The sequence below is a fragment of the Cloeon dipterum genome, chromosome 3 (assembly GCF_949628265.1).
Source record: "Cloeon dipterum chromosome 3, ieCloDipt1.1, whole genome shotgun sequence".
Lineage (NCBI taxonomy): Eukaryota > Metazoa > Arthropoda > Insecta > Ephemeroptera > Baetidae > Cloeon > Cloeon dipterum.
Genome location: NC_088788.1, coordinates 2,295,321 through 2,320,653, shown reverse-complemented (window position 1 = coordinate 2,320,653; position 25,333 = coordinate 2,295,321). Strand labels below are relative to the sequence as shown.

The 25,333-nt window shown below is 41.3% G+C and overlaps 4 protein-coding genes and 1 long non-coding RNA gene across 15 annotated transcripts; 3 read left to right on the top strand and 2 right to left on the bottom strand.

Moving 5' to 3' along the window:
* Window positions 1–1,400: 1,400 nt before the first annotated feature.
* LOC135940419 (uncharacterized) lies at window positions 1,401–5,433 on the top strand. The gene is made up of 4 exons (XM_065485292.1): window positions 1,401–1,561; window positions 3,834–3,963; window positions 4,026–4,115; window positions 5,061–5,433. Exons 1-4 carry the CDS (start codon window positions 1,553–1,555, stop codon window positions 5,102–5,104), a joined length of 273 nt encoding a protein of 90 aa, XP_065341364.1. The 5' UTR covers window positions 1,401–1,552; the 3' UTR covers window positions 5,105–5,433.
* Window positions 5,434–6,373: 940 nt separating this feature from the next.
* Window positions 6,374–7,564, top strand: LOC135939837 (sperm-associated antigen 7). The gene is made up of 5 exons (XM_065484415.1): window positions 6,374–6,547; window positions 6,602–6,758; window positions 6,814–6,985; window positions 7,044–7,203; window positions 7,263–7,564. The coding sequence occupies exons 1-5, from the start codon at window positions 6,469–6,471 to the stop codon at window positions 7,394–7,396; spliced, it is 702 nt and encodes a 233-aa protein (XP_065340487.1). The 5' UTR covers window positions 6,374–6,468; the 3' UTR covers window positions 7,397–7,564.
* Window positions 7,565–7,568: 4 nt separating this feature from the next.
* On the bottom strand, window positions 7,569–11,651 carry Exo84 (exocyst 84). 2 transcript variants are annotated; one of them, XM_065484414.1, is made up of 10 exons: window positions 11,448–11,651; window positions 11,230–11,385; window positions 10,975–11,180; window positions 10,774–10,916; window positions 10,567–10,720; window positions 10,386–10,515; window positions 10,154–10,337; window positions 9,074–9,530; window positions 8,800–9,025; window positions 7,569–7,979 (listed from the first exon to the last, which is right to left on the bottom strand). In XM_065484414.1, the coding sequence occupies exons 1-10, from the start codon at window positions 11,500–11,502 to the stop codon at window positions 7,618–7,620; spliced, it is 2,073 nt and encodes a 690-aa protein (XP_065340486.1). In that variant the 5' UTR covers window positions 11,503–11,651; the 3' UTR covers window positions 7,569–7,617. The 2 variants fall into 2 exon arrangements, with proteins under 2 accessions (XP_065340486.1, XP_065340485.1); XM_065484413.1 differs by having other exon boundaries at window positions 10,154–10,515.
* A 648-nt stretch (window positions 11,652–12,299) lies between these two features.
* Window positions 12,300–19,805, top strand: LOC135941472 (uncharacterized). Of its 10 annotated transcripts, none has more exons than XM_065487033.1 (11): window positions 12,300–12,548; window positions 12,594–12,721; window positions 12,951–13,065; window positions 13,125–13,264; window positions 13,324–13,612; window positions 13,672–13,786; window positions 15,352–15,498; window positions 16,934–17,050; window positions 17,911–18,050; window positions 18,270–18,598; window positions 18,680–19,805. In XM_065487033.1, exons 1-4 carry the CDS (start codon window positions 12,540–12,542, stop codon window positions 13,251–13,253), a joined length of 381 nt encoding a protein of 126 aa, XP_065343105.1. In that variant the 5' UTR covers window positions 12,300–12,539; the 3' UTR covers window positions 13,254–13,264; window positions 13,324–13,612; window positions 13,672–13,786; window positions 15,352–15,498; window positions 16,934–17,050; window positions 17,911–18,050; window positions 18,270–18,598; window positions 18,680–19,805. The 10 variants fall into 10 exon arrangements, with proteins under 10 accessions (XP_065343105.1, XP_065343106.1, XP_065343109.1 ...); XM_065487034.1 differs by adding an exon at window positions 16,313–16,615 and having other exon boundaries at window positions 18,270–19,805; XM_065487037.1 differs by having other exon boundaries at window positions 12,618–12,721; window positions 18,270–19,805.
* Window positions 19,806–20,332: 527 nt separating this feature from the next.
* LOC135940649 (uncharacterized) lies at window positions 20,333–25,140 on the bottom strand. The gene is made up of 6 exons (XR_010574909.1): window positions 24,621–25,140; window positions 24,448–24,551; window positions 23,903–24,216; window positions 22,861–23,495; window positions 21,083–21,197; window positions 20,333–20,637 (listed from the first exon to the last, which is right to left on the bottom strand). It is a non-coding gene; the product is annotated as an uncharacterized LOC135940649 (long non-coding RNA).
* Window positions 25,141–25,333: the final 193 nt, after the last annotated feature.

The window sequence follows — 25,333 nt, the reverse complement described above, 5'->3', positions numbered from 1 at the left end:
AAAATACATTTAAATCGATGTAGAAAAATCTAAAAGTGCTATTGTCGACTGAAAAACATGTATTTTCATCATTTTAAAGCTTCCAATTTTTATTTTTCTACTGATCGGTTGTTAATTACACATATAATTAATTAAAAATGAATTCTAAAATATTTCTGAAGCTCAGAATCGTGCTCTCCTGTCAAATATTTATTCTAAATCGATTTTTTAAAATTTCTAGAGCAATTTAAACTCTTGGACATTGCAAAATTGTGTTACGCTTTGGATAGTTCAATTTTAAAATTTTAGTGAGCTTAACAAATGTTCCAAAACACTTTTGGTGCTCGCTCCGTCATTTTTCTAGACGAAATGAATTATTTTCGAAATTAAAACCATCAAAATATCCATTTTCCAGCTGATATTCACTTGAATTCTGCATTAAAATTGCGAAAATTGCTGTAGTGAATCGATAAGCACCATTCCTGACTCAAAACCGGACGGAAAGCTCGATTTGAGCTCCTAAAATATATTTAATCTTGTTTAATATTTTTAGAGCTCTCAGAATTGTTCTCTACGTCTAAATCGGTATTTTAAAATATCTAGAGCCATTCAAAACCATTCCAAAGAGCGTAAAAACGCTTATATAGCCAATCTTCACTTAAAAAATTGAATTAAAATTGCTGTAGAAAATCGATAAGCACCATTCCTGACACAAAATTGGACGAAAAAAACATTTTTGAGCTCCTAAAATATTTTTGATAATTTTTAAAGATTACAATTTAATTTTTAGAGCTCACAGAATTGTGCTCTTCATCGATTTTTGAGTTAAAAAGTGTTTTGGCGAACTTAAGACGGTAATTGCTGTTCTACAAAGTGCCTATTTGATATTTTAATTTCGTTTCCGCAGGCCAAGTCGGAATTTATGCCTGATGATCATTAAATATTTGGCCATGTACTTTCTTTTTAAATTTAATTACATATAATCAGAAGAACAAGCAAACTAATCCAAACGACCTCGTGTTTTTTTTGCGAAGAGACAACTAAAAACTGCAATAATTCCAAATGAATTTGTTTTATAGTTTAATTCACGAAATAATCGTAAGTAATAATTAAATGAACTTGGCCTAAAAGGGAAGCGAGCTCGAAAATGGCGAATACAGACAATGCTCGCATTTATTGACAGAGGCAATAATTCAACTTTCATGCGCGACCGTGATTCGATTCGACTGACTCTATTGGTACATTCACGTCAGGCGCACATTTTTTTTTAGCTTAGTGTCTCGTCAAGAAAGGTCGGCGTGCCGGAAGGAAGGAAGCAGTTTACTTTTCAGGGGACAAAAAATAAAATAAAATAAGCGATTCTTAGACACGTAGGCTCCCTTCCCGAGGTGCCGCCCCCCACGAGAGCGCGTGCCGAAGGTAGAGACGACGAGAGACAGATTCCCACCACCGCCGCTTCCTTCCTACACAGGTGATATATATTGCGAGCCGGCCGCGATTCGGCACAATAATCCAGTCCGCCATCAAAAGCGCCGCAGCAGCCCCGACCGCAAACCCCCAACCGCAACCAGCCATGAAGGTGGTGAGTAACAAAATATACACCCTGATTGACAAAATTATTTATTCCCTCGTGAGAATTAATTAGACGCAAAGTTTAAATTATTCGAAAGTGAAATATTGTATCACACACATATTATTTGCATTTTTGCCAATCAAATCCGGTTTCAATTGTGTTATTGTCGGCGCATAGACGCAACAACTACGTAATTATCCGCATTTGCGGAGGCCTTTTACCGCACGATTGATCGCGTGAAGTGCAATATTTTGCAAGCAATGATCTATTTATGATGCGATTATAGCTCGTTTTCTTGTTTGTTTTTTCATTCGTGATCTACTTTGAAATACATTTTCAATAGAAACGCAATGCGATTTGTTAAATTATTCCGTTGGCTTACATTAATTACGTAAATCGTGTGTTGTACGCGGCGGCTGAGATTTATGTTCCTTCCGCGAAACAATCTCTTGTTCCCTGAGCTTTTGATTTTATTGCCTCATTAGCATTGAAAAAAAATGGACACTTCCGCATTGTTGCTTCCTCTATCCCGCGGATCAAGAGGCTCGGTGTAGTAAAAAGAAAGAAAATAAGAAATTCGCCGCCGGCCACACTTAGCATTGGCCTTCGTCGGCCTAGCCGCCGCTCGTAATTGCTGCAAACGATCGCAAATTCGCCTCCGGCGGGCCGAGTTATGCGTCGCTTTCCGCATTAATATCCTGAACAAATAAAACCACGAGAATTTCGGCAGAAATAATATTTTTTTATTGTTTTGTTAAGTTTAAAATTTAATTTATGGCTCGTGTCAAGAAAAAACACTCAAGCGAGGAGCGAGAAACATAAAATTGATTAAAGAAATCCGAGAGCTGCCATTCACATTCCATTTATTGTAAAAATCCGAATCGAACGAGCTGTGTAACAATATTTCACAGTCACCAGTTGACTTTAACCTTGTTCAACTTCCGAGATCCTTTCGAGAGCGTGTGTGTGTGTGCGCAACACTCACGCAATTACACAATTGGTCAAGAATCAATGCACACTCATAATAGTGTCTGCGTCTTGCCTCACGAGGAACGCACCAAAATCGTCGATAGTTAATTGCGCAAAATCGGCGGCGCTGCATAAAAACAGGACATTTTCACGCTCGTTGAGATGGTTTGTTTGTTTGTCTCCTTGTTTTGTGCTTGTTTGCAGCTGCACAGAGCAATTCTGACATAATCGGCCAGCCGCAATCCAGGTCAATTTCGCTTATGCAACCGGCCACACTTGGCGGGACGCGCGCGACACTCGACTGCGAACTCCGCTTATACGGGCACCAACCGTAATCAATTGGAACAAACAAAAAATAAATTCACACGCGGTTTGTCTTATTAACAGCTGATTAGCCCTGTAATGGGCGAATCGACCGTTAGACGCCACATCAGGCTAACAAAATTCGCGGGGATGAAATTCTTCGTTCGGGCACGCTCCTTTTTTTGGCGCTTCTCACTGGCCGCTGGAATATCTCCCTTAATTTCGACTCCATTTTGAATTCTGACCGGCGGGAACCAACTCAAATCGCAATTTGGACCCCGGTGTAAATTCTTAAACGATTATTGTTGGAAAACGGCTGCTTTTTGTCGGTTGGAAAGGCGCGATTATTCGAGCGGCTATTAATATAATGCCGCCGATTGAGCAAGACTCGGAACTGAAGCTCATCTGGCCGGTGAGCTGTTGAAACACCAGCGTGCAGCAGCCGATAAATTCGCTCTTTTCTGCCGTAATTCCATCCAGCGACGGGTTGACAGTAAATCAAAAGAGCAACTCGCACGGATCGCTGGCTGGCGCGCGCGCGCTCCTTGAGTAACCACTTTGTAATAAATTAACTGAATGAATGCACTTCTTGCGCTTGCTTTCCACTTGGACAGCCTGCAGAAAAGTCTTCCTCTGTAAATAGCATCGATTAATTGCCAAGTCGAAGATGCCAGTGCGGCAATTAATTCGTACAGTGGCAAAATGACCACTTTCCTTTTGCGGAAAAGTTGCTTTTTAATTATAGAATTACATTTTCTCTTGCGTTAATTGATTTGAAAAAATAAATTAATGTTGATGAAACTGTTTGTCGCTTGATCTTTCCAATTTTGTGCGAATTTTCGTGATTTTACAGTAAGGAGCCAGTTGATTATTGCAAAATTTCGAGCTGATTCTCTCAAAAATGTAAATTTTTAATTTTATCTAATTTTTAATCAAAGATAAAAAGGATTTTTCACCAATTTTCAGTACAACCTAATTTTAAAACCTTTTCTCTTATGTCATGTTTCAGTTCGCTATCCTCATCTGCGCTCTTGCCGCCATTTTCGGAGCTGAGGCCTACTACCAGGGTGCCCAGAGCTTCTTCTACCCCGGCCCCCAATTCGGAAGCGGATCCCTGCCCGGCGGAAGCAGTGACGTTGGTCAGTGCCATTAAAAAAGCGGTTTTTACCCTCATGGTAACCCGTTTCCTATCTGATTTCAGGACCCGTCGTGTTCCCCTCGGCGCCGTTGAGCTCCGAGACCAGCGGAGTCGTTCCCGGTGCCTCCGGCTATGGATTCGTCCAGCCTGGAGGTGAGTTTCTGATCTGTATTGGTTCCCGCGGTCAGAATTAAATATGGCGTCGAAAAAGGGGGCGTGTCGAGCTAATAATTTCATTCCCGCGAATTTTGTTAAATTTCCATCAGCCTGATGTGCAATCTAACGGTCGATTCGCCAATTACCCGCATAATCAGCTGTTATTAAAGATTTAACAACAAAAATATTCATTTTGCTGATTAATTTTCCAAGCCGCGTTTGAAACTTTCCCGCCGAACTCTAGCAGACGCCATTTTTCTGCGCATTGGGTTTAATACAAATTACAAATTTTTATTTTCATCAGTGCTAATTGGAGAGTGTTGTTTTGTCTTGATCGTGAAACGCAAAGCTTCAAATTGTGCGCGCACGTGCCAGCGCATTTTATATAATATATTTCACACGACGCACGCATGGCTTCCTTTCTGTTGCAAATAGCCGCGCTGCATGAGCACTGATGAGTTAATGTTCGCGCCGGTGACAAAACCAAGTGCGAAAAGCTGTGTCCGGGCGTGAAATCACGAGAGTAGGAAGCGATTACCGAACGGCGTCTTGCCTCACTCATTCTCTCTCGGATAGAGACACAAATTATTAATTCCATGAATAAAACACCCACATGCTGGCTGGCGATCGCCGTATGTTATGTCATAGACACACATACTGATTACATTTTGCATCACGAGACTCAACCTTTGCTACACATACGCCGGCTGCCTGCTTATCGGAGCATAACGCACACACGTACTCCATCGTGAAAGCAGCAGCCATAGCCAGCAGTTGCCCAAGTTGAATGCCATTCCATTGATCATGTCTTTTGACGTAATCATATTCGCCGTGTAAATAAATAAATAAAAAAAACACAACCAACGCGAGGTCAGGGGCACACCATATTTGTGGTTTCTATTTCTTCCGTTGTTAATGATGCGTATTTTTCGCTGATTTCAGCCGGTCGCAGCTTCGGCAGGTCCGCCTTCCACGGAAACTGGTAAAGAAGAGTGCGCGCCCACGGCGAAGCCCCGAGAGTCGATCGTGTGTGATATATATCCGTGTCGAAGTCTCAGCCTTGCAACAAATCTAAATGCATTATCACTCGTTAAACAAGCCGCATCCAATTCTTCGACTCAATTTTCATTTTGGATGTTTTTCACATATTGAAAGCGTGAAAGTAGTACTGTGTATGACTGTGTGCGAGTACAGATCTCAGCATGAATGCTCAAATGTCGACTGAGTTGAACGTGAGAGTGTGTGCAAGTTCAAATAATATATATAAATGTATATTTAATAAATTATGAGCGAAATAAATAATATACAAATCCAATTAATACAGCCTTTAACTCACCTCAAATCCGATTTAAAATAATTAATTGCTGTCACGAGCTGATCGCAACGAGTATCATGACTTTTTGAAGGTCATTCATTATTCAATTACATAGCTACAGAGATAAATAAAGCCGCCAAACACATTTTTCCTGCTTCTCTTTTTCTGCTACCGTGATTGTTTAATAGCTAAAGAGTTATCCTATCAATTTATAACTGTAGAAACGCGCTAAAAGTTGGTTTAAACCGAATTAATTAGGAGTTAAAACACGCAAATCGGCGAAAATTCGAAAAATTCTTTGCACGACGCTGATTGGCTGACGCAAGCTGAATTAATATGCGTCAGCCAATCAGCGTTGAGGAAAGAATTTTTGACATTGTTGGTTTAAACCATCTTTCAATGTGTTTCTCAATTATAAATCGATTGACAAACTCAAGCTGCAAATAAACACTTAAGAAATAAGCTTTGCAAACCTTGAGAGAACATTTAACAAGGGAAAAAATAAGCGTTCCTGATTGTTGGTCTCTAAATACGGCTAAATAAATAAGAAGTACTTCCATTTCATTCACCATGAAATTGAGTGGTGAGAAGTATTTATGAATAGCATTATTGATTGTTCGCTTGGTTGCATTGCAGTCGGTGGCGGATTGCTAAACATCTCGAGAGATTGTGCGGCAAAGAGAATTGCCCGCCCGCTTCCCGAAGCAAAGAATTTTTTAAAAAATAACTGATTTGCATACCGGTTAGAATATGGCTGCAGAAAACGTTATTTTACTCACTTTCATGTGTATAATAAAAATTAATGATTTTCTTTCTTCATTTTAAGTTAATAATTTTTGTCATTTAAATGAATGGGAGCTTGTGAAAGAACAGCAAGAATTTAAAAAAAAACCGGTACAAAATGTCAGCCTTTTAAACTAAATTGGCCACGCCCCCCGTGCCTGATGTTTTGTTTTCTACTTAGTTCATCGAAACAAACACCACTAAACCGAATTCTTCCGCTTCTCACCCGTTTTGCAGATCAAATCTCTTAAAATGGACCTGCTAAGTTCGATTATGAACGCGATGGACAAGCCGCCGCGCGTGAACGACCGCGAGAAGAAGGCGCAAAAAGGTGAGATATGTTAATTATTATATAATTAAAAATTCTTTAACGCTAATCTTTCAGACCAACAAGCCGCCTACGAAAAGATAAAGCTGGCCGAAAAGAAACACTTGTCCGACTTCAGGGCCAAAATCGAGGGCATGGTCAACGATTTCGTCAAAGACGTGACAAAGCCGAAAATCGTGTTTGAAACCATGGACAAGGTGCACCGCGCCGTCGTGTAAGAATGTCCTGCTTTATCGAAATTTTCGATCATTAATCATCGCTGTCATTAGACACGACGTCGCCGAAATAGCAGGCCTGCCCGCCTTCTCGCTCGGCACTGAAGGGCTCGACCGACACATCCAGATTTACAAAAAGGAGACCGTACCTTCGGAGAAAATACTCGAAGAGGCGCGCCGCACGGGCGTTACAGATCTCGACGAGGCTCAACAAATTATCGAAGAGGTATTCAGTTGTTTCATTTTGTATTTATTTGATGGCTTAATATTTTCTCAACTTGCAGAGGGAGACCGAGGAGAAGCAGCAGCGTGAGCTTGATTTAAAAAAAGGTCCGGAAACCGAGCCTACGAAAAATTACAAAGAAAAATACGAGCACCTGATAGGCAAGGAGTCAGCGCTGGACGCTGCCAAGAAAACCGTCACAAACAAACAGTACGGATTCGGTAGGTTTAAATAATTGTGTTTTACTTTTCTATTATTTATGTAAAATATAAAAAATCAGTTCCTGCCGAGAACAAAAAGGATCAGCGGTCCATTGAGCAAACTCTGGCCGACATGCGCGAACGCAAGAGACAAAAGCTGAGCCACGGAGACTTGAGCACCGCCTCCAAGAGTGTGGAACCTGACGAGGGCTGATTGCAGGAGGCCTCAACGATTGGATTGAAAGACTGAATCCGAGATACCAGCCAGCATGAACTCGTGTGGGATTGTTTTATTCTAATGAATTCTAAAATAATAAAATATTTGTGCAATTGATAAGCAAAATCGACGCTATTAAAAAAAATGAAGCAGCTAGACACGCCATCAATTGAGTTTTAGTGGTTAATCAACATTTTATTATTACATAACAACGAAATTTAAATATAGACAGTAGTGGAATATTTCGTAACAGACTTTGGTGCCAAGTTGGCGTATTTTTTGGCCAGTTGCAACAGTTCCTCGCACTGGTGTCCGTTCGCTCGGCTGAACTTCTTCAACGCAAGCGGCAACAGCTCGCCGACAAGGAAGTTGCCGTTTTTCTCAACGGTGGCCTGGTCGTAACTTCTAATCACCGAACTCTCCTGCACGTGTTTTAGCTGTTCGCTGAGCACACTCTCGATTGACTTGCGTACCACAAATTCCAGCTCCGGAAAACACAGGCTGAGCGACGAGTCGACCAACTGCACGTACCGACGGGTGAACGAAATTGTGTTGGACGTCAGGTAGACCCACGTTTCACCTGACACGGGCACATTTAAATAAAATAATTAAAGCCTGATGTAAGTGAAAAAAAGTCCGTCGAGGCTGAAATTGATCAAAAGACCCAAATATATGCGATATAACGCCGGCAAAAGCGCAAAAAACATTCTGGGGCCTGATCTCAGGTTGCTCGTGACCTGAGGAAGGTCGTTCACAGGCAAGGGTGAAAAAAGTCGTCAGGTTTCGCTTAATGTGCTCGAAATTACTGAAAAAAAACATTGAAAACCAGCTTGGGAGCGGATTTCAGGTCGGGGTACCCTGAAAAGGGTCGATAGGATACCCCTAGTCAAAGAGCCGCACGAGACCTGTCCGATAAGGGGTCGTGGTTGACGATAGGATGAACGGCCGAATTTTAACAAAAATAAAATCAATTTCGTCGCGCGAAGCCGAAACACCGTAAAAAAATAAATTTAATTTTTCTATGGGCTTGAAAAATATGAAAATCAGTATCCAGACTGGCGGTAGTACTTCACGTTCGATGGAGTTGGTAAAACCCTGCGATTTTGCTGCGTTTGCAAAAATATCGCAATTTTTCGATGGCCTAAGTGCAAAAATCCCGTTTTTAAAGGTAAATAATTTTCTCCTGCAATTTTGATCGGATCGGCCCGAATTTGGTCTTTAAATAATCCCAGATAAATGTAGCATCGATTCACATTTTAAATTCTGCATCTTTATGACCTGATTTTCGCCACCGCCAACGACCCCAAAATCTGCGCCATTTTTAAATAGTTTTCCCAGAAATTAAAAAGTCGGGTTTCCTTGTAAACAAATGGTAGGAAATAAATAAAAAATAGCCCTACCGTAGGTGTAAGAGGATGTGTTGGCGAGACCCAGGTCGACAAACTCCTGCACAAACTTTGCCCTGGCATCCTTGCTCATCAGGTTGGTTTGGCGCCAAGTGTCGTCGGCCGCTTTCAATCTAATCGAGTCCACCGTCTTCCGCGTGTTGTCCTGGATGGCTCGGGTCAGGGGAGACCTCAGCAGACCGTCCAGCATGTAAACGATGTCCAGACCGAGCTCACCTAGCTGAAAAACAACAATAATTCAAGGTTTCCAGATTCCTCGATAACAAACCTCTGTGCAAAGTTTTCTGATCGACGTGAAGCACTCTGCAATGGCGTCCAGGGAGGACTGCGGCAGGAAAATGTGCTTGTTGAGCAGGGCGACAAAGGCGGTGAGCTCGAGTCCGGCCCAAACGACAAAGGAGGAGAGGCAGCTGGAGGTGGAGGGGAACGACTTGAGGAACTCCTGCATCACGTCCTTGACGTTCGAGAAGAAAATGTCGCCGAGTTGCGTGATGAACTGCACGGTGACACCTTCGCGCATCGTCCGCTTCAGCTGCGTCTTGATCACAGAGCTGCTCAGGTCCAGGAACAGTTTGCACGCCTGCGTCGAGCAGCCCAGCAAATTGAGCAGCCGCACGGCCCTGCGAGCCGCTCGCAGACCCCCCTGGAAGCTCCGCTCGGGGGACACCTCCAGCTCTTTCATCAACACCTCCGTCAGGTTGCGCACGCGCGCGTCGATCTTCCGCCTGAATTATGCGAAAGTAGGAAATTTGAAGTCTTTGACGAAGTTTCTGAGCACACCAATCGATTCTTGAGGGTCGAAATAGGTAAAGTGGATAATTTAACCCTCTAAAAAAGTGCAGTGTGACGTGCGAACTTTTTTCCCGCCAAAACAATATGAATGCGAGAAGTGCGCATGCGTCATTGCTGGCTGGATGTGACGTACAGGCGGTCTCTCTGCAAGTGCTCAAACCAGCTCTGACGCATGCGTAGTTCTCGCATTCATACTGTTTTGGCGGGAAAAAAGTTCGCACGTCACGCTGCACTTTTTTGGAGGGTAAAATTATCCATTTTACCTAATTCGACCCTCAAGAATCGATTGGTGTGCTCAGAAGCTTCGTTAAAGATGGTCTTTAAGTGAGATTAAGCCACGACAGCGGAAAAGTGCGTGACACGCCCCTCTCTCTGTTGGCCGATTCAGACGTTTTTTCAGTTTTCTCCAAAATTTACATATTTACACTACCTATGAATTTTGTTTACTATATATGATCCTCAGGATTCTAATCTGTATGAGTGTCAAACGATTTGGCGGGTAAATTCACTCTTTAAGGGCTTGGAATATTTTTTAACAAGCAAAAATGTTACTCACTGAATGAGATGCAATTTGGAGCTGGGAGGCAGTTCTGCCCAGCCGTCCTTGCACTTGATGATCAAGTTGTAGGCGTCCTCGAAGTGCCGCTGGGCAATGAAGACGTCCAGATCATCCGGAGCCTCAGCCAACCACTCCGGAACCAGCTGGTCGGGAGTTGGCTCCGGTACAGGATCCTCGAAAGCTACGCACAATTTTAAATTCAAATCCAAGGAGGCAAATAAAGTCTTACGATTGTTTGATTCGGTGGAGTCGCCTCTAGAAATCATAGAAACCGGTCTTTCAGACGCAGACTCTCTTTGTTTTTGCTGACTTTTCGGGGTGGGGTTCTTGGCCGTGTGGAATGCATCCATCCACTCATTCTGCAAATTTTAGGACGTAACATCAGACCAAAACTTAGTTTTCAACCCTACCTTGTGAGCACTCGTTGAGCACTGGAAGATTCTGGTATCGGGAAAAGCGAGGAATTTGAAGGCGTGCTTCACATTTCCCAAATCACGAACGTTAACCACAGCCAAACTCTCGAGTGGGTACTGCACTTGGAATTTGTACCGCACTGGACCTCTCCTGAAATTATTTATCTTTTAAAAGTGTTGATACAAAATAAACAAATTTATTACTTGTTTGTGATCCAAGAAGCCAAAACAACACTGTCATTTAAAAGGTATCCGTGATATCTCTGAATTGCCGAGTTGTCGTTGATGTCCAGCTCGATCAGGTCGCTGTCGTGGAGAAGAACTCTGCCAGGCACCTCCAGCAAAGACTGCAATTCGCTCAAAGTAATTTAAAAGAAAAGACACTAGAATTCAAGCAGCACTCACAACACAGCCTTCCACTTTTTCGATGATGGACGCGAGTTTCCTCCTCTGCTCTTCCTCATTGTTTCGGCTGTCTTCAGCCTCAGGGATTTTTTCTTTGTCTAGTAACGTACCACGACTTCCTACAATCGAGGTGTCGAGCAAGTTGGACAGAAGCTCCCTCTGCTCCGAGAGAAAATGGGACAGCTGGTACATCTCGCTCTCCACATCTGCGAGCACATTAAAATAATTGGACTCAAATTAATTTAGTCTACATACGGGATATTTCCTTGGAAGTTTCGATGAACTGCACGTAGTTGTCGTAGACGTTCTTCTTCAGCTGTTCATTCGTGTCCTCAGCCAGCTTCTGCATTTTCTGACGCTGGGTCACCAGCTCCATTCTCCCGACACATCTTTGCGATAGCTCCCTCACGTCTATAAATTATTATTAATTGATGGATCTATTTTCAACTGACAAAACAAAACTGTGTACTCACATTTATCTGGATTGAAATCAGGGGCGCTGATTTTCCGGCCCGATATGTCTGCCATTTCTAATTAAAAATGTGCGGTCACTCTTGAATATGTCCAGAAGATCACCCTAGATGATTCATTCGCGATTTATAACAAGAAAATCGAGCAATCTACGATCGGGAAACTCCCATCCTGACAGCCAGCAGCCAGCGAGCCAGCCACAACTCAAAAGTCAAAACAGTAGCAGGTGGGCGTGGGCGTAGTTCAATCAAAGCAGGGAAGGGGATTTAGAAAAGGAGATAGGTTCTTTGGTTCTTATTTGAATATGGACACGGCTATGTACACGCACGCACTGTTAGAATAAAGAATGATCTCAAGGAACTCTACCTAATTAACAAGAATACTTTGATTTTAATGATTGACTGGCACAAACGCGCTTAGTAGCTCCGCGCGATTTGCGATACACTTTCAATTGAATGCATGCAGCCAATCAGCGTCGAGAAATCTTCGAGCAAAATAATTCTTGCTGCGATTTTAGTGTATCCCTTCACATGCAATGAAACCATCTTTTTTGTTGTTCTATGATTATATATTAATAGATCAACTCTTTAGCTGCAAGTTGACACCAAAAAATCGGTTTTCCGCTCACCAGAAGCAGAATGGTAAGTGATTTACCGAAGGTATTTTAACGGGTATAGATATATATACAACAAAGTTGTATATACAACAATGAATAACCTATATATACAACAATGTTGTATACCTACAACAACGGTATATCCTATATATACAACAATGTTGTATACCTACAACAACGGTATATCCTATATATACAACAATTGTTGTATACCTACAACAACGGTATATATCCTATATATACAACAATTGTTGTATACCTACAACAACGGTATGTCCTATACCTACAACAATAGCAATCTGGCAACATCGCAGAATGGGCGGCAACGACAAGCACTGAAAAGCCCGTGGACGACACCGACTGCCGGCGCCGGCTCACGGTCGTCGCCGCCATCTTGCCAAGCGGAGAGCGGAGCGCGGACCGGAGCGGAACTGTGAAAATTCCGGAAAACGAAGCCACGAGCACCAGAAAACAGGAAATGCTAGTGGTAAGCGAACAAAGAAAGCGGTCGCCAACTTTGCAAATCACACAGGAAGATTCGCCGTATTGTTCACAGGGACAAACGACCTGGGGACGACCCTGCGCGTCCAAGTCTGGACGGTGCCGATTCCCGCGTGGCATGGACACGACCCGAGGAAGGAAGGATTTGGCCTTGTTGAGGTGAGTTTTAGCAGTGAAATTAGCACTGTGGGCTAATAATAAACCTGCCTTGTCTAGGTTGAGCAGCAGGCCCAGCAAATGTCGTCCGCAGTGGCGACGAAATGCAAAACAGGACACCTGGACGGTGCCGATTTTTGTTCGGTCGAGGAAGGAAGGGTTAGGCCTTGTTGAGGTGAGATTTAGCAGTGAAATTAGCACTGTGGGCTAATAATAAACCTGCCTTGTCTAGGTTGAGCAGCAGGCCCAGCAAATGTCGTCCGCAGTGGCGTTCAAATGCAAAACAGGACACCTGGACGGTGCAGATTTTTGTGCGGTCGAGGAAGGAAGGGTTAGGCCTTGTTGAGGTGAGTATTTTAGCAGTGAAATTAGCACTGTGGGCTAATAATAAACCTGCCTTGTCTAGGTTGAGCAGCAGGCCCAGCAAATGTCGTCCGCAGTGGCGACGAAATGCAAAACAGGACACCTGGATGGTGCCGATTTTTGTTCGGTCGAGGAAGGAAGATTTTTGTGCGGTCGAGGAAGGAAGGGTTAGGCCTTGTTGAGGTGAGTATTTTAGCAGTGAAATTAGCACTGTGGGCTAATAATAAACCTGCCTTGTCTAGGTTGAGCAGCAGGCCCAGCAAATGTCGTCCGCAGTGGCGTTCAAATGCAAAACATGACACCTGGACGGTGCAGATTTTTGTGCGGTCGAGGAAGGAAGGGTTAGGCCTTGTTGAGGTGAGTATTTTAGCAGTGAAATTAGCACTGTGGGCTAATAATAAACCTGCCTTGTCTAGGTTGAGCAGCAGGCCCAGCAAATGTCGTCCGCAGTGGCGTTCAAATGCAAAACATGACACCTGGACGGTGCAGATTTTTGTGCGGTCGAGGAAGGAAGGGTTAGGCCTTGTTGAGGTGAGTATTTTAGCAGTGAAATTAGCACTGTGGGCTAATAATAAACCTGCCTTGTCTAGGTTGAGCAGCAGGCCAGGTGAATGCCGTCCGCAGTGGCGATTAAGATTCAGTGCAAGTAACCATGGATATGGAGGGAGCTGTCATAATCTCCTTGGACTTGATTGGATATCCATGGTAATTAAAATTTCAGAGTTGCATTGACAGCAGCAATTAAAAGTATTGGTATATGGAAGCATTTATAATGCAATTTAATTAACATTGTTTCCATTAATAAATATTGAGGATTTTTTAAAACATTTCCGTAATATGCGATATTAATGGAAGTGAATATAATTTCTATCAATAATATGCGACTGAATGGCAATGAGAGTGTGACCTTCAAAGACACAAGAGTAACTGGTAGAACTGCGATGTTAAGAATTTGCATTTAATCATCATAGTCAAAAATTAATTCACATTTTATTTGGAAAAGGATTTTGTTTAAAATAAATTGTAGATCTGCTTGTTTTATGAATGAAAACTAATGTTCGCGGCGAGTATCTACCAGTATTTTTAAATTTTTAAGAATTAAACGCTGAGTGTTAATGAATGGAAATTTTATTAAATTTTGCTTTTATTGACAAGTATTTGTAATAAATAATTGTTTACAATCAAATGTGAACCTATTGAACTGACACACATGAACAGAAATTCATATTGTTTTACATGTTCACAACTTGCTCTCTAATGTCAATCATTTACTTGCGAATCTTCACAAGTTGAACTAGCACTGTCTGAGTCATTTAGGCCAAACTCTTTGATTGGCGTCTGCCTGATAGTGACTGTTGCACTCAAATTTTTGTCACCACATAGACCACATTTCCAGTTGGCAATTTCCTTGAATGATAAATTCAGGTCACCCTCAATTTCTGCTCTAGGGTGTCCAATACACCTTGGATGTAGCCAATTTTCACAAACAGGACACTGCATTGTGCGTTTGTCAAACGATTGGGGCATTTTGCAAATGCAGTAGAGGGGGACAGTAATGACTTCTCGGACAGAAGTTGTGTTCTTGGGACCAGGCTTTGCCTTCGAAGGGAAAGCAATCAGTTTGTCAGTCACAAGTAAATAGGCCAAATGGCGCTTCATCAAATTTGTTACAAAATGCTTGTTGGGATCAACATGGCCATACATAGCAATCTCTGTTGCATTTGCAATAGCAAACAGTCCACAATTGTTAGCATCCTTCTTTTGATATTGACAGACCATCTTGTTAATTTTCAACTCATTTAAGTCACAATCTTTGGCGATATGAGCAAACTGAATTTCTGTAGAATCTGCAATTGGCCTATTTCGCTTTGAATCGTAGTAGAAAAATTCCTTTCCATCAAACCTAACGGTAATCCAATGCGCAAGGGTGTGCAAAATCTGCACGTATTCTTTTTTAAGACAAGCTTGGTAACAGTCTACTTGCAATTGCACCAGTGCAGGTGACTGAAGTCCTTGATATTTTTCTTCTTTGTCCAGCTTCTCAATAAACATGGCCACAAAGTCATCAGGCACCTCAATGTTGTTGTCGAAAAATTCTTCAATCAGTTTCACACTAAAAGATGTTTTTTCCATGAGTAGCTCCTTCAGTTTTTCTATAATATTAAGAAATTTTGCAAATTTCATTAACGTAACTCATTTGATCATTATATATGCTTCATAATATAATTGCAAATTGTAATTTTTTTACAATATACCATCATCATTTCCAGCTGGATTCTTGCTCTGCGCGTGCTTCTTCAGCTTGTCCCGGTGCTCGTTACTTGTCCCTTTTGGTCGACCACGGACCTTTGGTTTTAGTGGAAAACCAATCTTCTGCTGAGAAGTGATGTTTCTCAAAAACTCTGATGCTGGAAGAAGTGAGTTATAATTAGTATGCTCATAATTTATTAATCATGATTTTTGTACCTGAAGTAATTCTGATTGTATCAAATCCAGGCTCAGTTGCAATATCTCTGCTCTTACTTGCCTCATTTCTGCCTGCATTGTTCTCTGAAATCGAATACATTGTTTTGGTGAAAAATTTACATTTGTCTTACACACATACCACCTTCTGATTGCTTGCTGTCCAAGCCAGAATTGATTCCAGTGCTGAGAGCTGAAATCTCAGCCTGGCTTATCTGTTGTAAACCATACTCGCTGATTTCATCTGAACGCAGAAAAAAGAAAAATTAATAATTTCATACTTTACAATCATCTCAGTACCACTCAGTTTGCTCTGCTCCTGCCTCTCTCTCTGAGAAAGAGCAATGTCTTCTATTTGTGAAATTTGTCTCAGCGCCTCGTCATCGAGAGCTACGGGAGATAGTTTTTATCAACATTATACAAGATATTGTTGCTGTAAACTAAAAATACCATCATCCTGTTCAACAGCATCAACCTCTGCTTTCTCACTTTTGGTAACGCTTGTTGTTGCATTTATCATTTCATCAGATTCATCTTGTAACATTGATTGTTAGTGGATAAAATACTCTTAGGGAACGGAGTTTTTACCTATTGTAAGATCAATTTCTATCACTTTTTTAGGCGTGCTGCTAATTAGTGGTGGTCCAGCTTTGGCCTCTTTCACATCATCGCTCTTCTCATAAACCTCGACTTCCCCAGAGCTATCTTTCTCATTCTCTAAATCCTTGCCAGCGTCTTGACCCCTAGAGCCAAATTCCTCAATTGCAGATTCTTCTTCATGAGCCACTGCAATTTCCACCGAGCCATCTTTATCCTCCTCGAAATCCTTGCCTGCCTCTTGCCCAGCAGATTCAACTTCTGACACTTCAACCAGCGCCAATCCGTCTTCCGCAGAGCCAATTTCCCGACCCTGTGACTCCTCAGCTTGCACAGAATAGTTTGCCTGTGCCTCAACATTATTTCCATCATCTTCGCAAGAGACAGAGCAGACTTCTTCAACGTCAAAAACTCCTACGTCTTCCACTGGACGCAACACATTCGCATTTCTGCCAGCTATAAATGTGAATTAATGTAAATTTCTAGTACAAATCATATTATTATGTAAAATTACAATTTTTTCCAGCTACAAAGAAAGCTCCTTCAGTGTCAATTAATTGCTTAATCTGCTGCAGGTTCAATAGACTATCGTCAAATTGCTTTGTGCCAAGGTGTGATGCAGAATCAGCAATTTGCTTGCAGATGGCCAGAGCTCTGTTGTATTTTTGTTCTCGGCTCTGTGCTTTGGTAGCCCTTCTCGGAATTTGCACTAGCTGACTCTGAAATACATTTTAATTAAAAATACTAAACCAAAGTTCAATATTGTACCACATACCTCATCATTTGTTTCAGAAGGAGGCAGCTGCTGCTCACAAGTTTGGTATTGAATGGTCCAGCGCATTGGGATTTCCACAGCATCGATCATGGGAAGCCCAATTTCCTTCCTCAGAGCCATGATGTGGTAGCAAGGTAATTTAATGCCCTTATAGAAAGGGCATTGACAGTTTAGCTCTGTAGTTTTGTAAGTAGTGAAGTATTCCCTCTTGCACAAAGGCACATATTTTTCTTGCTTTTCGAGCAGAGTGATGCAGTACTCGGTATAATCTTTGAGAGCTTTTCGTGCCTCCGAGACCTCTGCTCCCTGTTGTGGCCTGTATGTGCTAACCTTTGTTGTGTAGCAGTGCTTCTTGTATTCAAGGCTTACGGTTTTGTCATATTGGAGCATGATGAGCTTTTTGATAGTAAACACTAGGGATCCATTCCGTTTAAGAACCATGGATAAGGCTTTATTGTGCGATTCACAATGATTTGTCGTCCGGATTCCGAAGTTCTCTGACATGGACCTGCCAAAAGCAGTCCACATTTCTTTGCAACTGTGCCAATTCTTGTCATAGTAGGCCCTGAACTTCTGCTTGCTATCCGGAATCAGTTGGCACAGTTTGTTGTAGAGTTCCATGTATACAGCTTCTGTTCGTGCTTCGAACATTAGTTTCTCGACAATGGCCTGAATTTCTTCTTTGACTTCTGGTGGTGCTGCTGTTCTAGCTTCATTTCGCAAGTGCTTGCTGCTATGGAACAGACAGTAGTCAACTTGAGCATGTGGGAAAACAGCTTGAATGGCTGCGAATTCTGACATGTCCTTATCGATAAAGACAGTCTTAAGCTCCCCAGTGTAATTCTTGTGTGCTTCTTGCAGTGCTTGCAGGGCAGATGTCACTGTTGAAGCCCTCTCGTCAGCCAAAACACTATAACCAACCACTCTCCCTGCTCTATTTCCATCGACCACCATGAAGCATGTGATTGGTAACCGATATGCATTTTTGTTGTAGGTTGAATCAAACAGGAGCAGCTCTGGAAATTTTGCGTAATTCTTCTTCATCTCTGAGGTTGCGATGAAAAGACATGAGAAGTTGCCCTCCGGACCAGTGATGATTGTGTATGATCCTAATTACAAACATAATATGCAATGGTAAGCTCAATTTAGCTGACATTTTCATAAACACTGGATACCTTCAGAGTCCTTTTCAAACAAATCCCTCATAGTTTCTGCTGCAAGCATCAATTCCCTCTCATGTGGCTCAAAATTTGCATATTTTTCGGTTTCTTCCCTCTTCTTCCTTTGTCTGTGATAAAAAGATGAATATAAACCTGTTTCAAGTAAATTCTAAATTTGTTTATTTTTTTTCAGGCAATCTATTGGCATGATATGGTTCAGGACTTGGGGTCTAAAGGATTGAGAAAGCCTGGTGTCAGATAAGTGAAACATAACAAGTTGATAAATGTGTACTTTGTGAGCTCCTATTTTTTCAGATTCCGGATGGTGGATCTCCATTGGCAAAAAAATATGCTGGTATGCGAATGTCATAAATAATATTCAAACCCTCTGAAACGAGAACTAAAGGTGCATGGAGACAAGATAATACCTAATGAAATCAAAATGTGCTGTCATCGAGAGTTCACTACTTGAGAGACTCGATTTTAATCATATAACCATCTTTAGAATATTTACATGTGAAAGTATACCATTTTATAATCAATAGAAAATTTTGTAGCCAGATTTTTATGTGTTATATTGATATATTACTTCTCATTGTCCAGATCCTTGGGTAGGACTGCTTTCCCCGTCTCCTTCATGATAACCTCTCTTATCTTGGTTGGATTCACTCCAAGGTCGTCAAGCTGCTGCAGACGCTCCTTCTCTGTGTTGTTCAATCTACGCTGCTTAGGGTATTGTGCAAAATCAGCCGGACATGGTTTGTGCACCTTTTCATGTACGTCTGTGGTCACGTGACAGTCGTAGATGTATAGCATTTCATTACGAGTGCCCACCTTGAAATAGGCACCACAGCCAAGTTTGTAGGATCTGAAAAATTATTGTTCCTTATAACAATGTAGCTAATGATATGCAATATTGAAAGAAAAAATTTGGATAATATGTATTGCATACAAAAATCAGAATAATATGTGCTTAGCATTAAGGATATGTGAAGTTTTTGTATTAATGTATTACAAATAATCACAATTTTCAAATTAAGGGCACAGTGTAGTGCAAATTATTCTCATGTTTCCAATTGCTCAAAATCCCTCATAACTGAATGCACATGTTGGAAAATATGTAATGTATATTTACTTCTGATTGGGGCGCTGCCCTGTCGAACGACCATCAACGGGATCTCCATAATGGATACATGCATATTTGGCAGATCTAATGACCAATTTGTTCTTCTTTGTCTCCAATTTGGCCCTGGCCGCTGCATCAACCACCTTGTCAGAGATTTTTATGTAGTTGCTGCTTAGGCATGTATACACAATGAAGGTTTCTTGTTCCAATGCCTTAATTGCCTCTGAAAGATCACTAAAACTTTTGAAGGTCTTGCCATTTGTGATTGACAGTGTTTGTGCCATTTTACAAAACCGCTTGAATCACAGATCACATACAGACTAAAGAGCAGGAGCACAAGCAAAGAGTACCCAGAGCTGCAGATCTAATTGAATTTGAGCAGTGTTGAAACATGTTCTGTTTGCCTGCTGTTCCCCCTCTTACACTCTCAAAGTTCCATTCCCTGATTGCAAGTGAAGATGCAATAATAATACTGTGCTGTCACCTCTTTTTGTTTGGAGAATGATGTTTATGTATTTGTAGCCAATCTAGCTGCCGCAGATTCACAAAAAAGTTATTGTAAAAAATTGTATTAATAAAACACTGATTGTGTTTTCCCATCGACACCAGAACATTTATTATGAATTTCATAAACATTGGAGTTCTCTGCTACTTACATGTACAGTCGATTCCATGATGCTAAGATTTACAGTGCAAGCGATATACATCTTGACGTATGAAATCTTAAATACGGGAATGGATATAATCACAACCTCTGGCGGCTTTACCTCCTGAATTTCCTGGCTAAACCAGGACCCCCAGCCAACAAAGGGGTGGTCCGAACCGAGGGATTAATAAAATTAAGTGGGTACAAAATTTTGACTTCCAATCAGGGCCCCCAGCAATGAAAATCCAGAAAGGGGGGGCACTGTAGCGGTTCGCGCTTATTGGCGTTAACTTAGTTTGTAACCTTTAGATGTCACTTGTAACTGTATGATAAGCTTTTATGTGTACTCTACAAACACGTCTGAGAGTCAAGATATCGAAGTGGTCAAAAATGAGTAATAAGTATTTATATTCCATTTCTCGGACTATGGGTAGTTCAAACTGTGTATAAGATCTTGGGTGTGATGAAAAATTCAAAGCAGGAATTCATCAGCGGGAGATAAAATTTATTGATAATGGTTCCAATGCAAGTTATAAAATTTGACTGCCTGTGTAACAATAATGCAAATCATAGTAGGTACCGTTAAATTTAAGAGAATTGAATTACAGGTTTGCTTATGTAACAATAAATTCCAGGTATAGCAAAATATGTAATGCTACACTGAAAAACTTTTAAGAGCTGTCGTAGCTCTTAAAAATACTTGTCACAGGACGAAATCTCGTGCGGTCGTAGCTCTGTTTAAGGCCAATGCTCGCTCTTCAGAACAGCAGCCGCAGCTCGTCCTAAGTGCTGTAACAGCAGGAACAGAATAATTTTTGCAAATTCCAATTTCACTGCTTCTTTCTACACATTCCTCAAATTGATGGTTCAAGTGATTGACAGTCATCCGTGAAAAATGTTTACTCACCACTCATTTTAGCATAAATCTAATGGATCACCCAATCCAAAATCCACCTCTAATTCAACCAACGTCCAGTGCACCCATCATCCATAATATAATAAAAATTTTTACAGTAAACTAGGTACAATTGAATTCACGGTAACTGTAATTTAATTATATTTTCTCCAAAAAACTGACATACCCCCCCTTTACCAATATTTTGGATTGGGAGATCATAAGATTCATGCTAAAATGAATGGCGAATAAACATTTGCAAGGATGACTGTCAATTTGAGGTATGTGTAGAAAGAAGCATTATTAGCCCACAGTGCTAATTTCACTGCTAAAACTCACCTCAACAAGGCCTAACCCTTCCTTCCTCGACCGCACAAAAATCGGCACCGTCCAGGTGTCCTGTTTTGCATTTGAACGCCACTGCGGACGACATTTGCTGGGCCTGCTGCTCAACCTAGACAAGGCAGGTTTTAATGCGCTAAAAGTTATGGTACATATATTTGCATGTATACATTCTCTGTTTGCATTTTGATAATATTTTACATATGGCGGAGACACAATTCTGGGCCATTCCACACTTCTGGGCCACTTCCATTTAAATAGCATTGTTTTCATTGTTGATGGGTCCCCACGTGATTTTAAATTGAACCAATTGGTTCAATTTTGGTCATTTGGTTCAAAGATTGCACTTTTTTGAACCAATTGATGCAATTATCCTATTAATAGAACCAATTTTGGTTCAAAATCAAATCAATGAACCAAGTTGGTTCAATTTTTTGTTTTAATGAAGCAACATACAGAAGTTTTGGTTCAATTTTTTAAAATAAAGAATCAAATCATGTCTGTAACAGAGTTTTGGTTCTTTATTTCTAAAAAATAGAAGCAAAGTTTGTTTAAGAGTATCTATTGGTTCAATAATTTGCAACAAAGAATCAAAACTTCAAGCATTCGTATGTATTTTTGACTCAGAATAATGTAAATATTTTGGTTAATATTTAGGAAAAAACGAATAAAAACTTTGGATTTTTTCCATATGAACATCTTAAAAATTATGTTATGATCCGATTAAATTTTAACTCCTTTCATTAATTAAACAATCACTATGCACAAGAAAACAGGGAATTTGGTTCATATTTTTTAGGTTTCAATATAGAATAACATTTTAAGTATTGATGGGGTGGAATGTATAATTTTGCTACATTGCTGTTTTCATTCAGAGAACCAAAAACTTCATATGTTTCAGTACCACAAAATTAAAAATTTCTCAATTTTTTTCAGTTTATTAACTCATTATTTGCCAACATCAAATGGTGTGTGCAATCATTTTTTAATTTCTTGCAAATAACCAAATGCCAAAAAACAAACCTTTTATAAAAATTTGAAAATTTTATTGGTACATAACCCCGGAAATCTTTATTAATAAGTTTTTGTAGGTATATTTAATGTTGCAACTGGCCCAATGAGAGTAGAATATAAGTTAAATCAGGACGTTTTCTCACATAATGGCTGATTAGTCACTAAAAGCAGGCGCATCTTCCACGGTTTTTTCCTATTTGATATATATACGTCAAATTTTTAAAACATATACCGTTACGCGAGTGGTGCAGAGGGTAGAGGATGTGCTCACAAATCACAAGGTTCGAATCCAGGTAAGAACTAATTAAGTTATGTGTTTTCAGCCAATTAAATTACAAGACTTAATCAGTCTATTCATCCTTAGGTGCGAAAAGTGCAAATTGCATCTAAATTTAAAATATATTTAAAATTTTGAAAATTTATTCATTAAACCAATTGGTTCTTTATTTGAAATCATTGCATTAAGGATTTGGTTCAATTTTTGTCCCCCTTTGAACCAAAAAACTTTGAACCAATTGGTTCAATTTAAAATCACGTGGGTCACAACAATAAAATCCATAAAATCAATGCTTTTCTTATGGAAGTGGCCCAGAAGTGTGGACTGGCCCAGAATTGTGTCTCCGCCATACATATTATATGCAATCTGTTTATGTATGATTATTATGAATAGAAAATCAAGTTCCACCAAAGAAAATCGAGAAATAATGGCCCAAAATACAGATCCAAATCAGCCCAGTGCTAATTTCACTGTTAAAACTCACCTCAACAAGACCTAACCCTTCCTTCCTCGACCGAACAAAAATCGGCACCGTCCAGGTGACCTGTTTTGCATTTCGTCGCCACTGCGGACGACATTTGCTGGGCCTGCTGCTCAACCTAGACAAGGCAGGTTTATTATTAGCCTACAGTGCTAATTTCACTGCTAAATCTCACCTCAACAAGGCCTAACCCTTCCTTCCTCGACTGAACAAAAATCGGCACCATCCAGGTGTCCTGTTTTGCATTTGAACGCCACTGCGGACGACATTTGCTGGGCCTGCTGCTCAACCTAGACAAGGCAGGTTTATTATTAGCCCACAGTGCTAATTTCACTGCTAAAATACTCACCTCAACAAGGCCTAACCCTTCCTTCCTCGACCGCACAAAAATCTGCACCGTCCAGGTGTCATGTTTTGCATTTGAACGCCACTGCGGACGACATTTGCTGGGCCTGCTGCTCAACCTAGACAAGGCAGGTTTATTATTAGCCCACAGTGCTAATTTCACTGCTAAAATACTCACCTCAACAAGGCCTAACCCTTCCTTCCTCGACCGAACAAAAATCGGCACCGTCCAGGTGTCCTGTTTTGCATTTCGTCGCCACTGCGGACGACATTTGCTGGGCCTGCTGCTCAACCTAGACAAGGCAGGTTTATTATTAGCCCACAGTGCTAATTTCACTGCTAAAATACTCACCTCAACAAGGCCTAACCCTTCCTTCCTCGACCGCACAAAAATCTGCACCGTCCAGGTGTCATGTTTTGCATTTGAACGCCACTGCGGACGACATTTGCTGGGCCTGCTGCTCAACCTAGACAAGGCAGGTTTATTATTAGCCCACAGTGCTAATTTCACTGCTAAAATACTCACCTCAACAAGGCCTAACCCTTCCTTCCTCGACCGAACAAAAATCTGCACCGTCCAGGTGTCATGTTTTGCATTTGAACGCCACTGCGGACGACATTTGCTGGGCCTGCTGCTCAACCTAGACAAGGCAGGTTTATTATTAGCCCACAGTGCTAATTTCACTGCTAAAATACTCACCTCAACAAGGCCTAACCCTTCCTTCCTCGACCGCACAAAAATCTTCCTTCCTCGACCGAACAAAAATCGGCACCATCCAGGTGTCCTGTTTTGCATTTCGTCGCCACTGCGGACGACATTTGCTGGGCCTGCTGCTCAACCTAGACAAGGCAGGTTTATTATTAGCCCACAGTGCTAATTTCACTGCTAAAATACTCACCTCAACAAGGCCTAACCCTTCCTTCCTCGACCGAACAAAAATCGGCACCGTCCAGGTGTCCTGTTTTGCATTTCGTCGCCACTGCGGACGACATTTGCTGGGCCTGCTGCTCAACCTAGACAAGGCAGGTTTATTATTAGCCCACAGTGCTAATTTCACTGCTAAAATACTCACCTCAACAAGGCCTAACCCTTCCTTCCTCGACCGCACAAAAATCTGCACCGTCCAGGTGTCATGTTTTGCATTTGAACGCCACTGCGGACGACATTTGCTGGGCCTGCTGCTCAACCTAGACAAGGCAGGTTTATTATTAGCCCACAGTGCTAATTTCACTGCTAAAACTCACCTCAACAAGGCCAAATCCTTCCTTCCTCGGGTCGTGTCCATGCCACGCGGGAATCGGCACCGTCCAGACTTGGACGCGCAGGGTCGTCCCCAGGTCGTTTGTCCCTGTGAACAATACGGCGAATCTTCCTGTGTGATTTGCAAAGTTGGCGACCGCTTTCTTTGTTCGCTTACCACTAGCATTTCCTGTTTTCTGGTGCTCGTGGCTTCGTTTTCCGGAATTTTCACAGTTCCGCTCCGGTCCGCGCTCCGCTCTCCGCTTGGCAAGATGGCGGCGACGACCGTGAGCCGGCGCCGGCAGTCGGTGTCGTCCACGGGCTTTTCAGTGCTTGTCGTTGCCGCCCATTCTGCGATGTTGCCAGATTGCTATTGTTGTAGGTATAGGACATACCGTTGTTGTAGGTATACAACAATTGTTGTATATATAGGATATACCGTTGTTGTAGGTATACAACAATTGTTGTATATATAGGATATACCGTTGTTGTAGGTATACAACATTGTTGTATATATAGGATATACCGTTGTTGTAGGTATACAACATTGTTGTATATATAGGATATACCGTTGTTGTAGGTATACAACATTGTTGTATATATAGGATATACCGTTGTTGTAGGTATACAACATTGTTGTATATATAGGATATACATTGTTGTATATACAACTTTGTTGTATATATATCTATTTCCTATTTTAACATGGGGTTGTTATGCCTTTGGCGCGACTTTTTTTGATCGATTTTAGGTCTCTAAGCAATACAAAAACGTGCTGTTTTTTATGTGTTCTGATGGAATAGAACTAAAAGGCTTAAAAAATTGAAAAAAGGATGAGTGGAGCTTAATATCTAATCATGGATAAAGAATAAACAAAATCATGGTAATTAT

Excerpts from the sequence above, each read along its gene's own strand:
- LOC135940419 (XM_065485292.1), top strand. Across the intron at positions 3,964-4,025 it reads CGGCGGAAGCAGTGACGTTG|GACCCGTCGTGTTCCCCTCG; the intron begins GTCAGTGCCATT and ends ATCTGATTTCAG. Across the intron at positions 4,116-5,060 it reads TGGATTCGTCCAGCCTGGAG|CCGGTCGCAGCTTCGGCAGG; the intron begins GTGAGTTTCTGA and ends CGCTGATTTCAG.
- Exo84 (XM_065484413.1), bottom strand. The coding sequence starts at position 11,502 with ATGGCAGACATATCGGGCCGGAAAATCAGCGCCCCTGATTTCAATCCA. Across the intron at positions 10,516-10,566 it reads GCTCAACGAGTGCTCACAAG|AATGAGTGGATGGATGCATT; the intron begins GTAGGGTTGAAA and ends TAAAATTTGCAG. Across the intron at positions 9,531-10,153 it reads TCCAAATTGCATCTCATTCA|GCGGAAGATCGACGCGCGCG; the intron begins GTGAGTAACATT and ends CGCATAATTCAG.
- LOC135939837 (XM_065484415.1), top strand. The coding sequence starts at position 6,469 with ATGGACCTGCTAAGTTCGATTATGAACGCGATGGACAAGCCGCCGCGC. Across the intron at positions 6,548-6,601 it reads CGAGAAGAAGGCGCAAAAAG|ACCAACAAGCCGCCTACGAA; the intron begins GTGAGATATGTT and ends CTAATCTTTCAG. Across the intron at positions 6,759-6,813 it reads AAGGTGCACCGCGCCGTCGT|ACACGACGTCGCCGAAATAG; the intron begins GTAAGAATGTCC and ends CGCTGTCATTAG.
- LOC135941472 (XM_065487036.1), top strand. Across the intron at positions 12,722-12,950 it reads AAGGATTTGGCCTTGTTGAG|GTTGAGCAGCAGGCCCAGCA; the intron begins GTGAGTTTTAGC and ends TGCCTTGTCTAG. Across the intron at positions 13,066-13,124 it reads AAGGGTTAGGCCTTGTTGAG|GTTGAGCAGCAGGCCCAGCA; the intron begins GTGAGTATTTTA and ends TGCCTTGTCTAG.